Source organism: Triticum urartu, chromosome 7 (assembly GCF_003073215.2).
Source record: "Triticum urartu cultivar G1812 chromosome 7, Tu2.1, whole genome shotgun sequence".
NCBI classification, from domain to species: domain Eukaryota; kingdom Viridiplantae; phylum Streptophyta; class Magnoliopsida; order Poales; family Poaceae; genus Triticum; species Triticum urartu.
This window is the reverse complement of record NC_053028.1, coordinates 482,112,630-482,125,622: the sequence shown is the minus strand read 5'-3', so window position 1 is coordinate 482,125,622 and position 12,993 is coordinate 482,112,630. Positions and strand designations below refer to the sequence as shown.

The following is a 12,993-nucleotide window of genomic DNA, read 5'->3' as shown; positions in this document are numbered from 1 at the left end:
ATCTATCCTCCATGAGCTACCTTTGCCAGCACCATCTCAAACTCAATTGGACAGGAAAAAGGCTCACTTTGCCGAAAGACAATAATCAGCTAGAAAGGATGCCGAGAGGGCATTTTGAGGTCTGCAGGCCCGTTTTGCAGTTGTTCGTGGACCTACTAAACAATGGGATCCGGAAACTTTGTGGGAGGTGATGACATGTTGTGTGATCATGCACAACATGATCGTCGAGGATGAGGGTGACGATGCTGCGGCAACTCCGGAATTTGAGAACGTGAGTGATCCTATCCAACTTTCAAACCAGAATCGACAACTCACGAGCAGCTGAAGAACGCTCTGATTGAGTATCAATCGGCGGCTAAAGGAGACAACAATGTTGGGATGTATTTTCTAAACTTTTTGAAATTTAAACTAGTGCTGTATGCAGCTATTTGAATGTCTGTACTTTTTGCATGCGGCTATTTGATCATATGAATTTTAAAAAAATATGAGAAAGATCAGATGTATACGAATAGTGTTGATGTCATCCTCCCGCATCCGTGTTCATGAACCGGTTCTCTATTCATGAACGAATGTGGGAGAAAATTTACGGGTCGAGATGCCCTAACAAGCAAACAGCACGGCATCGGCATGAAAGTACAAAGCAAGTCGTGGGAGGAAGGGAGGAAAAAAGAAAGAAAATTGGGCGGAGAAAATACACTAAATAGAAAACGGTAGTCGACGGCAGTACGGCACGGCGCCGCTCGAAACCCCCACATCCATCGCACCTCTCCTCCCAAATTCCCAATCAGTTATACTACACGCCTGCCTCCCTCCCTCCGTCTTCCTGGACCCAACCCAAGGCCAGATCAGATCAGCTCAGGCCGCCTCCGCTTCCCGACTCCAGTTCCAATTTCGATTCCCACCCCCGCCCCCGCCCCTCGGGACCGAGGAGGAGGAGGATGGCGATCGTGTACGCGCTCGTGGCGCGGGGCACGGTGGTGCTGGCCGAGTTCGCCGCCGTCTCGGGCAACGCCGGCGCCGTCGCCCGCCGCATCCTCGAGAAGCTCCCCTCCGAGGCCGAGGCGCGCCTCTGCTTCGCGCAGGACCGCTACATCTTCCACGTCCTCCGCTCCCCCGCCGACGGCCTCACCTTCCTCTGCATGGCCAACGACACCTTCGGACGTCAGTACCACTAACCCCCTCCTCCACTCAGCCTCTAGTTAGTCAGTTATGCTGAATTCAGGAAGCTCTTGTTAGATTCGGCTTCTCCTCTCAGCGGGATGTGCCGCCACAAACATGACCTGATCTCAGATGTTGGGATAGAATTGCATTTTTCGGTTCATCATGGACAGTTCTTTCAGTTTTGTGTACTGAAGCAACCAATTGTAGATCATCGTCATGCCTTGCCGGCATCTAGTAGTAGTCTATGTGCAATCATTCTGCTTGTTGCTAACACTTTGCCATGCCGTCTGTTCATGATGATGCAGGGAGAGTTCCCTTCATTTATCTCGAGGACATCCAGATGAGGTTCATGAAGAACTACGGCAGGGTCGCCCATTCCGCGCTGGCCTATGCCATGAACGACGAGTTCGCCAGGGTGCTGCACCAGCAAATGGAGTTCTTCTCCAGCAACCCCAGCGCTGACACGCTCAACCGCCTCCGCGGCGAAGTCAGCGAGGCGAGTACCACAAGATGCTTGCATTTGGGACATTTCTGTTGTATGTTCTTAGTTAGCTGTGCTGAGTATACAGTGCTTATGCTTGCGAAACGTGCAGATACACACCGTCATGGTTGACAACATAGAGAAGATTCTGGACAGAGGCGACCGCATCTCGCTTCTTGTAGACAAGACCTCCACAATGCAGGACAGCGGTTTTCACTTCCGCAAGCAATCCAAGAGGCTTCGGAGAGCTCTCTGGATGAAGAATGTCAAGCTTCTGTAAGTGCCACACATCTCCATCTTCAGTATTTTTTTCTTGTTCTTCTTGTTAACTTTTGAGTACACTAGCAGCCAATTATGGATCAGTAGCATGGCCATTGAAAGTTTTTCTAAAAAGTTATTTTTACAGTGTGCAACTCCCTGTTGATACCACAAAGCACCTCCAGATCTGTTATCTGCATAACCAGATTCCAGCCAGTTGTAGTTTTCCGTGTCCCCAGATTCAGTCTGGCTGGAAACTGTCATTTCTGAACATAAGCAAGTTTTATGAGAAATGCAAGATACTCCCTTCGTCCGGAAATACTTGTCGAAGAAATGGATAAAAATAGATGTATCTAGAACTTAAATACGTCTAGATACATCCATCTCTGCGACAAGTATTTCCGGACGGAGGGAGTATGTGCTTTGCTTACAGAAAATATGGCTAAGTTATACAGATAGAGTAAATTACACTGTTTGGGTAAGGGGTAACTTTAGAGGAGCTTTTATAATTTGAAGTAAATTCTAGAACTTTGTAAAAAAAATACCCCTCATCCAAACATCCTCTAACTCTCTAGTTTAATGGCTTAAGTTAGTGTGGTGTGTCATGACTGAAATCGCAGAAACCCATGTTCCGACTAGGAAATCTTGTAATTAGTGGCTACTATTGGCAAGTGCAGCCAAGTAACCAACCAATGGCTGTCTATAACACCAGAGTTTTATTTCTGTTGACTTTTACTGCCTCTGTTCCTAAATATAAGGCTTTTTAGACATTCCAATGCGGACTACATACAGAGCAAAATGAGTGAAAATCTACACTCTAAAATACGTCTATATACATCCGTATGTAGCCCGTATTGAAATCTCTAAAAGGTCTTATATTTAGAAACGAGGGAGTACATGTCAGTTTAACCTGTTTGGCAGCTTCTAAGATGTTTCTTGTTGTGCGTTTGTTGCAGAGCGGTGTTGACGGCGGTCATTGTGCTGCTACTTTACCTGATCATTGCGGCTTTCTGCGGAGGCCTGTCCCTTCCATCGTGCAGATCATAGAACAGTAGCTCGACACCATACATGATGTTCCAAGTTCGTCTCAGCTTCCAAAGCGAGAACCTTATGTTTTGGTCAACAGATTCGCAGTTGAGTTCTCGGTAGATTGTTTTTGCTCATACAAGTCGATATGAAATGTTTGTACAAAAACCGGGTCCGTGTGTACAGTATGAAATGTCGTTTGTGCTTCCTTTGGGTATGTTGTGGCACTAGTTAAGAGTTGCTCGGTGCACTGCACTGGTTCGTCGAAATTATTACTGATGTATAGTACCTCCCTTTCTGGAGAAGATGTGAACACTGAACAGGGTATGTTTTCTTTCATCTCCTTTTGCTTACTCTGCTTGTTGGGTGTTGAGCAAATTGTCAGCTATATTGGGATGGATGTTTTGGAAGCAGTAATGTCTGTAGATCTGAACGCTTTTGTGCTCTGCTTACATCTTGGATGGCGTGGAAGCAGCGCAACGAGAGTACCTTAGAGCATGCTATGCCTTAGAGCCCTTCCCTGCTCGCCAGGATTAGAGCGGAAGCCAGGCTCCGGCATCTGGGCTCCTACTAGGCCATCTCCCAGGCTTGGAACTTGTTTTCTTTTGAATGAACTGAAGCGCAAGGCTCTTGCGTCATCTCGACTCGAGAAAATAAGCACTTCTGTGCAATATTATGGTTGGGTTTTTTGAGTGGAGGGGATCCGAACACGTTAGTTTACTCGGTCGTGGTACACCCTCCGTTTGTGTTTATTTTTACTCCGTGTAAGATTTGTTTGAAATTAAACAATATTAACATTTACAATACTGAAGTTATGTAGTATGAACATTAATTTCATGATGCATCTAAAGTTATTGGTTTCATATTGTGAATGTCGACCTTTTTTCTTATAAAGTTAGTCAAACTTTATAATTAGACTTGAGATAAATTCTATATGCTGACTAAAAATAAGGGTGTGACTAGGTCTCAGTCAAACGACATACCATGTAAGAAAGGAAAAGGAAGATCTGAATATTTTTTTTGCACGAATCTTAATATATGATCCCATAAATATAACGTGGACTGAGACATAACCAAGTCTCAGCCGATTGAGAAGATTTAGGAAGACGGAAATCGTAGAGAGTACATCCTTGCCATGCCCGCCACCTTGTTTGAACTTTTGCCTCTTCTTCTTCTTCTTCTTCTTCTTCTTCTTCTTTTTTGCTAAAATAGGTGTGAGGATATCTGTACGCTTCGTTTTTTCAGTTGAACTGCTCCCGGTCGTGTCCTGTACTCCTATTCCGGCATCGATGAAATGCAGAGCAGTTAGAAAAGCAAAGCAAATTCCAGCAAACTAAGCAACCACTCCTGCAAACCCAACCACACTAAGCTACATCCCTCTCAACTTCTTCACCATCAAGCTCTTGAATCAATCATTCCTCCAACTATTCCATTACCTCTGCACCTGATCTGCATGCTGCCTGTGTGCATATATGCTGCACTGCGGCATGGTCTCTACTCAGCAAGCAATCTTCATCTTCATCTCAATCTTCCAAACAAGCAGGAAGTACCTGGCAGCTGAGCAGAGCAGCTAGCCGTCCCAGCCAGCATGGCCAGCACCAACGAGGCCACCGTCATCCACATGGACGACACCACCGGCAAGGCACCGGTCACGGCCGCGCCACCGCCAGGAGCCGCACCCGCGCCGGTGCAGCAGCAGCAGCAGCGCAAGTCCGGCGGCGGCGTGCCGTTCATCCTGCGCAGCGGCGCCGAGGGCTTCCGGCGCTGCATGGCCTTCGTGGACCTGCTGCTCAGGGTGGCGGCCTTCGGGCCCACGCTCGCGGCCGCCATCTCCACGGGCACCTCCGACGAGACGCTCTCCGTCTTCACCGAGTACTTCCAGTTCCGCGCCAGGTTCGACGACTTCCCGGCCTTCACCTTCTTCATGGTCGCCAACGCCGTCGCCGCGGGGTACCTGGTGCTGTCCCTCCCCTTCTCCATCGTGGGCATCATCCGGCCAAAGGCGACCGGCGTCAGGCTGCTGCTGCTCGTCTGCGACACGGTGATGGTGGTGCTGGTGACGGCCGCTGCGTCTGCGGCGGCGGCCATCGTGTACGTGGCGCACGAGGGGAGCCGGCGCGCCAACTGGGCGCCCATCTGCATGCAGTTCCACGGCTTCTGCCAGCGCACCAGCGGCGCCGTCGTCGCCTCCTTCCTCGCCGTCCTCGTCTTCATCCTCCTCGTCCTCCTCTCCGCCTGCGCGATCCGCAGACACCGCTAGGCTACGGCTACCTACGTGCCATCACCGACCGAGGTCGCTCGATGCTTTCGAATCCTTTCTGGTCTTGGTTGTGCTTTCTCTACTTCACTTTGATTTGATCTTGCTCATGAGTGAATTGCGCCATCTCATATACTCCTGTGTTTCTCTGGTGTAAGGTGTTCGTCAATCAATTGTTCGTCGATCACTGTGGAATGTAACTATGTAAGTGTATCGATATTGATCAATTTGAACATTTCCGATTTCCAGTGCCAAGCAAACAAGAGAGAAATTCAGATGGTCAGTTCCATGATCCATCTCATATATACTCATGTACTCAGCACTGCAGCAGTGTTAAGTGTATCGATCAATTTCAACATTTCCGATCTGTCTCCATCCAATCACCTGGCATAACAAGCGAAAAAGAAAGAAAGAAATGCACAGCGGAGATGCATGGATCATGCATGAATGGTGATGGCAGTAATGTATAGAATATCACTGTTGCTTCTGGTTTTGCTTGCTGCGGTAGTACGCCATGCCCCGGATGCCGTCGGGGTCCATGGCGAACCCCAGCGGGCGGTAGAACCCGACCACCCTGGGCTCGGCGTAGAGCACGATGTTGCCGACGCCCTTGCGCCGGAGCTCCGCCACGAGGCGCTCCATGACGGCGCGGCCGAGCCCGAGGCCCTGGCACGACGGCTCCACCACCACGTCCCACACCACCGCGTTGAACACCCCGTCCCCGGCCGCGCGCGCGAACGCCACGGGGCGCCCCGTCGCCTCCGACGCCAGCCACGCCACCTCGCTGTGCTCCAGCGCGCGCCGGAGCCGCTCCTCCTGCCGCCGAGGGAACCCCACGCGCGCGAACACCTCGTTCAGCGCCGCCACGTCCAGGCCCTCCGCGGTGCGCCGAACGGCGAAGCCCCGGGACGACAGCTCCGAGTCCGACACCGTCAGCTGGACGCCCGCGACGGCGCCGCCGGCGGACGCGGCGGGGCGGCGCAGGAGGAACGGGTTCCCCCTCGGGTTGAGCTTGACGGCGGCGTGGAGGAAAGCGCGCGCGCGGACGCGGGGCTGCAGCTGCGGTTGTTGCATGGCTGATGTGCTGATGGCTTCGGACGCCTGTGGCCATGGACTGCTTGCTTATCCTTCCCGTCTGTTCGCTAGCTTTCTTCCCGCCACTAATTCTGTCACGCAGATTATCGGGTTCATCTGCCAATGTTAAAATTTTCCGAATGATAAATGGCACACGATACATACGTCTTCACGTTTTTTTTCCAACTAAAATTACCATCCGAGATAGAAAAAAAAGCCCCAAAAAATGAAACCTATCATCTGGAAAGAAAGTTGTCATGCTTGATAAGTTGTCATCCTCGCGTGACTCAATTTGCCATGAAAATCGTTCAAAGTTGTCATGTATTCGTGTCACATGTGTGACACTTATCAGGATTAAAGGTAATAATAATTTACGCGAGTAGTTTCAGTTTATGAATATGGATTCTTTTCCAAGCAATAATCATAGAGTTTTGTCACAATTATACTAAATCAGCAATAATTAATATGAATCGGAGAAAGCAGTTGAGATTTAAGACCTAGTATTATTGTTAGATACTACTTCTGTAAAAAAATACTATAAAACCTTTAGTAGGAAGTATATCTGTTTAAGCGACAACTAATTTTGCAAAGAAGACAACATAGACGAGGGAGCACTTTCGTCGTCTTTTTTGCTTCGCCGTCATCGATTGTGTCCTAGGGCAGTGACCGCATCTCCTTCCTATGCATTTCTTTTTTTCCTCTACTCTATTATGCGCACACTAACATTTCGACCAAAAAACAAAGACTGACACACACACTCACACAAGATCAAAGTCCCGAAACTCTAAAACCGACAAAGTTACCGCAAATGTCTTATTGTCGAAGAGAAAATCATTTCTTGTTGACAAAGTATTCCACCTTACAGATACATAGGGTGTCAAACTAAGAGTTTTGATCCTGATGTGCTAGGCGTACAACACTCCTAACCATCGAACCATTTCTTTTTGCAAGAAAAACTTCGATCTATCCATCTTCAATCATGGCAGTATAATGAACACCAAAAATAAAAATTACATTCAGATCCGTAGATCACCTAGCAACGACTACAAGCACTGAAGCGAGCCGAAGGCACGCCGCCGTCATCGCCCCTCCATCGTCGGAGTCAGACACAACTTGTTGTAGACAGTCGGGAAGTCGTTGTGCTAAGGCCCCATAGGACCAGCACCCTAGAACAGCAACCGCCGCCGATGAAGAATAACGTACATCGAAGAGATCCAAACCGAAGACACAAATGTAGACGAACAACGACGAGATCCGAGCAAATCCACCAAAGAACGCACTACCGGAATGGGGGCTAGGTGGGGAGACCTTTATTCCATCTTCAGGGAGCCGCCGTCGTCTCGCCTTCCTGAGTAGGACACAAACCCTAACAATATTGAGAAAAATGACTAAAAATGGAGCCCTCCTGCCGGCCTTTGTCAGGATCCACCGCACCTCCATGGCCCTAGTGCCACCGGAGACAAGGCGGACCTACGTCGGGGCCGACGAGAAGCACGAACCCTAACTTTATTTCTTACCATCGAACCGTATATTGATTCTTCTGGCGTTGATGTTTCATATGACCATTGCTAGAAAAAGATATTACATATGACCTTGATTTAAAATTTCACAAGCGAAATTGCGGGAAATCAAAAGTTAAAATTTCATGCACAACTAGTTTAATTACAATGCTTTCGCATAGTCTTTTCAAGAAAGTGTTTTTTCCACAGTTGATAAAATGGAGCATGGGGAAAGAAGAAGATGTTTTCTTAGGGGAAACGCTCACATCACCCGACCAATAACGATGACGCGTGCATCCCTCGTCTCCTTGGCCGTCAGATTTTATTTTGAACAGATGACTCGGGAGCAACCTATTACATAGTCTAGGTTTTGCAACTGAGCAGTTGTTGCAATCTCCCCAACTGCAACAACTGATATGTTGCAGGATTTGAATATGGATCCCTCAAGAGCAGATATCTCCCTTGCTCCTCCCGAGCTCCCCGTGGAGCCGCCGCCTCCCTGTGTTGCTTCCATCGCCGCCACCGGCGCTCGCCACCAACAAGCACACCGACGATGTCAGCAACAAACATGCTCGGCGGCCACGTGCAGGCCGCATTCTACACGGCGTGCAAAGAGAGAGAGAGAGAGAGAGAGAGAGAGAGAGAGAGAGAGAGAGAGAGAGAGAGAGAGAGATGAAAGAGCTACCGCCTACACGGGGATGCAACGAGTGAGAGAGCGGGGTGGAAAGAGAGATGAAGATGAGAGGGGAGGGGATGAGAAGAAGTAGGAGAGGAAAAGGAAGGGCGCATCATCATGCTTCTCCGGCGAGCTCGCTGGCCGTCGTGGCAACGTTTCTGCAACATGTCATCTATTGCAAAAGGTTTTCTACAACACAAGCTTTTTTTGGAAAAATTACGTTAGAAAACGACCAACAACATTTCTACAACATACCCTCTGTTGCAAAGATTTCCGCAACATTACTTTTGCTGCAAATATTTTCAGGAGGAAAATAATGTTTAGAGGTGATTGCAACAAGCATCCTATTGCAGAGGGCCTATTGCAACATCACTCTGGTTGCAAAGAGATGTCACTGCTCATGTGGATAGATTGGATGGCCATTCGCAGATCCATCTAAAAGTGATAGAGGCAGTTGATCTTTTTCCGTTATCAGACGGCCGACATGTAGCGTCTAGAGACACGAAGTAAAACTTTTATGATTAAGGGAAAAAGACTAAAGATCATCTCAGAAAAAGAAAGGAAAGACTAAAGATTTGGGCTTTACAGCTCAAAATATATATTTGGGCTGTTTTGGGCCGGTAGTGTTAACATAGATTTGGGCCGTCACTCGTCCGGTCGTCCCAACTCGTTGTTTCTCCCAAATCCCCCACTCGGCACCGCGAGACCGAACCCATTCGCCATCTCGCCGCCGGTGAAGTCGCCATGGCCGACCACGCCGCAAGCGAGGAGGAGCCGCCCATCCTGCTCGACCGCGCGGCGCGTGCCACCCGAGGAAAGAGGTGGTCTCCCTGCTCCTCGCTCTCCCTCCCCCTCGCCCAATACCTATCTTCCCTTCTCCTTACGCTGTCTGCCCCCCCTGATTGCGCAGGATAACCAAGCTCGTAGAGGAGGAGGTCGAGCTTGACGAGGCTTTCTGGGGCCAAGAAGCCCTGAAGGAGGTCCGTCGGTTGCTACGGAATCATCTCTTCTGCTCATATTCATAAGCTGTTTACTGTTCTTCAACTTGCTCCGTCCTTTCTGGCAGGACGAGGAGGATGATAACTATCAGGAAGAGCAGGATGCTGGTGATGTATTCGACAGTGATTTCGATGAAGATGTGAGATCCCTCCTTCTGCTCATCCCAATCTGTTCAATTGGTTTACTTATTCATTGTAGCTTTTGTAAAGTTGGTCTTCTCTTGCTCTGTTGCTCATAATAATTTTCTCACTGCCTGTGCTAATCCAACTCCTTTCCAGGAACCTCAACCTGACGACGACCCAGAGAAGGAAGTGAGTGAGAGGTAACACATGTTTCATGGTAGCTCATAAGCATATCAGAGCACATTCATGCACTGCGTAACAGTCAGTTATATATATCTAAATCGTGCCCTGATTATGGACCAGATTACCTATTAAGAAGCGGCTAGTTTTCCCTGGGAAGACCATGAAAAAAATGAAAGCCAAGAAGAAGAAGAAGAAGAATAAGGTCATCAAACTAGAGGATGATGAAGGCATAGATGACAAGAATCCTGATAAGACAACTTCATCCAAACAATCAGATGTTCCTGATGAATGGGAGTCTGAGAAAACGATCAGGAAATCAACCAGAACATCTGTCATTGTGAGACAAGCTGAGCGAGAAGCAATACGTGCTGAAAAGAAAGCTACTGCTAAGGTCTGTAAACCGTACAGCAGCCCTCCACGTATTGCATTCATGGTTATTAGTATATTCAGGGACAACAGAATCTTGTAGTACCAAACAAATGGCATTTTCAGGCTGATTGATTGTTTTCCCTCTTTTATACTGTACCAGCCAATTAAGAAGAGAAAAGAGGGAGAAGAAAAACGTATGACACAAGAAGAGATGCTCTTGGAAGCAGCTGAAACTGGTCTGTTTCCCTCTTCGTTGTGCCTTTCCCAAAGATAAAGATGGAATCTGCCAGTGTTGATTGACTAGTTTACCTTTGTCTATTTTAGAGATTATGAACATGAGAAATCTTGAACGTGTACTGGCAAGAGAGGAGGAGGTGAAGAAAAAAGCTGTTGTTCAGAAAGCTGTCTATGAGGGTCCTACACTTCGATTTCACTCGAGAGATGGTAACTACTATATGCATATCTGCTTACATGTGAATACTGAACTTAGAAGTTGCTCCTTTTGTGCTGCCTTTTTGAATTATAAGAACCTGTATCCTACGCGTGCTGATTACTAGTTATGATCATGCTGAATTAGGGGAATCACGTCTGGAATTCATTAATGGGGCATCATTTGGGTCTGAACTTTGTACGACTTCAACTCCTTGTAAGTGTTGGTTTCTCTTTGGTGCTGTACATTTTTATTTATCTGGCAGTTTGAATTCAATGTAGTCTTGTATTAATTTTTGTTATTGTAGATCCGGAGAAATCTGTTTGCGTTGTAACAGGACTTCCTGCCAAGTATGTTTTCTGTACACTAGTTTGCTCATTCCTTAATTCATGTTCCTTTTCCCTTGTATGTGAAGTTGGAGCTTCCTTCCATCCATGTTTATACAATTACATATTTCACTTGATAAAATTATGCACACATGTTTCTGGTTTTTAATCGCTGCGTGTTTTACAGTGCAGTGTTGGTTGGTGGTGGTTTGTTTTATTGTGATATATATGTGTCTGTTGGTTAGAGAGTGTCAGATTATGTCCAATCCAACAATCCCATACAAATTGCATTGCCTGAATTATTTTTGTGCACACCCTAGTTCTAGCAATTGTTGTACTCTTCAGTGTGTTCTGTCGTGATGGAATAGCAAAGGTAGTACTCCCTCCGATCCATATTACTTGTCGCTCAAATGGGTGTTCCTAGCCCTGAAATACGTCTAGATACATCCATTTGAGCGACAGGTAATATGGATTGGAGGGAGTACTTGATTCGGTGATTTGAAATGAACATACTCCTACATTAGTATCACCTGAACTGATGCATTCTGTTACAAGCTGAGAGTGGGTTATGTCTCCATGGTTGTTATTTGAAGTGATAATCTTATTTTAGGCTTGGCTTTACTTGTAGATACCGTGATCCAAAGACTGGATTACCTTATGCGACAATGGCAGCGTTTAAGATCATCCGGGAGAGGTACACTTTGGTTCTTTCCTTGGAACTGACATTTTCCTTTCTGGGTTGTAACTCTTTAGTAAGTGAAACAGTGCTCAGTGTCTGAATGTAGACTTGCAGCATGCTAACATTTTCTATGGGTGCATGTGTTCAGTTTCCTGAAAGAGGAGCCGGATAAGAAGAGGCCCAACATGTCAAATATGGGAGAACTCTTTGAATCAGTAGCCGGCGAACATTCTACGCCTAAGAAGAAAAGAATAGAGTCAAGATCGCCAATATCAGGGGACCTAAGGCACGGCGGACGCTTCAGACGAATACCTGCTCTTGATGTCATGGACGAGGACTGACAAGAGATCTTCTCTGACAGTGCGGTTGCATATGATGCCATGTGTTAGCATGAGGACTTGCCAGAGATCTCTGCTGGCGTGGTTGCATACGATGCCGTGATAGCATGGGGACTGGCCGGAGATCTACGACGGCGTGGTTGCTTACGATTTCATGTTAGCATTAGAAACAGTAGAGATGTTCCTGATGCTGCCGCTTGTGCAATGGCATGTTGTAAACGAACTGCTGTCAGTTGATGGCTTCTTGTGTTAGGTGTGCTGGAATCGTGGTCCTAGGGACTGTTCAACATAGCCTCAGCATTGCACCCTGACATCTAAGCCACGTTCCATATCATTTTGACATGGAACTTGGCCTTTTCATTCACAATAATCTAACTTGGCCTTTTCATTCACAATAATCTATTGTGCAATGTGTGTCGGATTTCGGGTTCCGGCAGACCCTTGAGGTTCGAACACTGGAGTGCGCGTGGAGATTTTGCCTTCTACCTATCTGTACCCCTCCGTCTTGCTAAGATCTAAGCTATGGAAAGAACAACATAAGAGACACAGGGTTTATACTGGTTCGGACCATCAATGTGGTGTAATACCCTACTCCGGTGTGTGGTGTGGTGGATTGCCTCTTGGGCTGATGATGATGAACAATACAAGGAAGAACAGCCTCGCGAGGGTTTGTTCTTGGCCGGGGGGATGAACTGCTAGGAGGAGTTCAGTCACCCTTCTCTCTCTCTCTTCTCAATTCTCTCTCCGATTTCGGTCTCAGCTTGTTTCAGGGTTGGCCGATTCTAGATCCCCCCCTACCCTGGGGGTGGCTAGTCCTATTTATAGGCAATGGCCCTGGGCCTCTTCCCAAATATTGAGCGGGAAGAGCGCTAACAATTGGCCATTTTGAAGGGGAACATCTGGTACACTTATCCTGACTAAAGTTGGTCCTCGCCTGCCAAAGACTCTGGTGGTGACGCTGGCTTGGGCTCTACAATGACTTCCTCCCTGCCATTGGACTGGTCTTGGTCTCGTTGCATCGAAACGGGCGCCTTTGCTTGATGCTCCCGGCTGCGCTTGCTCCCTTTGCACCAAAGAGGAAAGGAGGACACTGCGCGGGCTGGCGCCCGCCTGGC

The 12,993-nt window shown here is 47.7% G+C and overlaps 4 protein-coding genes across 5 annotated transcripts; 3 read left to right on the top strand and 1 right to left on the bottom strand.

Moving 5' to 3' along the window:
* The first annotated feature begins 731 nt into the window (after positions 1-731).
* On the top strand, positions 732-3,265 carry LOC125525306 (vesicle-associated membrane protein 714). Its single transcript, XM_048690303.1, has 4 exons — positions 732-1,161; positions 1,467-1,657; positions 1,755-1,918; positions 2,857-3,265. The coding sequence occupies exons 1-4, from the start codon at positions 939-941 to the stop codon at positions 2,945-2,947; spliced, it is 669 nt and encodes a 222-aa protein (XP_048546260.1). The 5' UTR covers positions 732-938; the 3' UTR covers positions 2,948-3,265.
* A 1,249-nt stretch (positions 3,266-4,514) lies between these two features.
* LOC125518964 (casparian strip membrane protein 2-like) lies at positions 4,515-5,188 on the top strand. The gene has a single exon (XM_048683856.1). The coding sequence runs from the start codon at positions 4,515-4,517 to the stop codon at positions 5,184-5,186; it is 672 nt and encodes a 223-aa protein (XP_048539813.1). The 3' UTR covers positions 5,187-5,188.
* Positions 5,189-5,445: 257 nt separating this feature from the next.
* On the bottom strand, positions 5,446-6,336 carry LOC125525307 (serotonin N-acetyltransferase 2, chloroplastic). The gene has a single exon (XM_048690304.1). The coding sequence runs from the start codon at positions 6,255-6,257 to the stop codon at positions 5,658-5,660; it is 600 nt and encodes a 199-aa protein (XP_048546261.1). The 5' UTR covers positions 6,258-6,336; the 3' UTR covers positions 5,446-5,657.
* Positions 6,337-9,087: 2,751 nt separating this feature from the next.
* Positions 9,088-12,189, top strand: LOC125522708 (SWR1 complex subunit 2). 2 transcript variants are annotated; one of them, XR_007289937.1, is made up of 12 exons: positions 9,088-9,253; positions 9,343-9,412; positions 9,499-9,570; positions 9,710-9,753; positions 9,857-10,127; positions 10,266-10,341; positions 10,430-10,549; positions 10,683-10,751; positions 10,843-10,885; positions 11,490-11,555; positions 11,689-11,976; positions 12,032-12,189. XR_007289937.1 is itself a non-coding variant. In XM_048687747.1 (11 exons), the coding sequence occupies exons 1-11, from the start codon at positions 9,177-9,179 to the stop codon at positions 11,879-11,881; spliced, it is 1,101 nt and encodes a 366-aa protein (XP_048543704.1). In that variant the 5' UTR covers positions 9,088-9,176; the 3' UTR covers positions 11,882-12,189. The 2 variants fall into 2 exon arrangements, 1 of the variants encoding a protein (XP_048543704.1); XM_048687747.1 differs by having other exon boundaries at positions 11,689-12,189.
* The last annotated feature ends 804 nt before the right edge of the window (positions 12,190-12,993 follow it).

What these genes read in the sequence shown, in the direction of transcription:
- LOC125522708 (XM_048687747.1), top strand. Translation starts at nt 9,177, where the DNA reads ATGGCCGACCACGCCGCAAGCGAGGAGGAGCCGCCCATCCTGCTCGAC. An exon ending in ACAGTGATTTCGATGAAGAT is followed by an intron (nt 9,571 to 9,709) that starts GTGAGATCCCTC and finishes ACTCCTTTCCAG; the next exon opens with GAACCTCAACCTGACGACGA. An exon ending in TTTAAGATCATCCGGGAGAG is followed by an intron (nt 11,556 to 11,688) that starts GTACACTTTGGT and finishes GCATGTGTTCAG; the next exon opens with TTTCCTGAAAGAGGAGCCGG.
- LOC125525307 (XM_048690304.1), bottom strand. Translation starts at nt 6,257, where the DNA reads ATGCAACAACCGCAGCTGCAGCCCCGCGTCCGCGCGCGCGCTTTCCTC.
- LOC125525306 (XM_048690303.1), top strand. Translation starts at nt 939, where the DNA reads ATGGCGATCGTGTACGCGCTCGTGGCGCGGGGCACGGTGGTGCTGGCC. An exon ending in GGCCAACGACACCTTCGGAC is followed by an intron (nt 1,162 to 1,466) that starts GTCAGTACCACT and finishes ATGATGATGCAG; the next exon opens with GGAGAGTTCCCTTCATTTAT. An exon ending in TCCGCGGCGAAGTCAGCGAG is followed by an intron (nt 1,658 to 1,754) that starts GCGAGTACCACA and finishes CGAAACGTGCAG; the next exon opens with ATACACACCGTCATGGTTGA.
- LOC125518964 (XM_048683856.1), top strand. Translation starts at nt 4,515, where the DNA reads ATGGCCAGCACCAACGAGGCCACCGTCATCCACATGGACGACACCACC.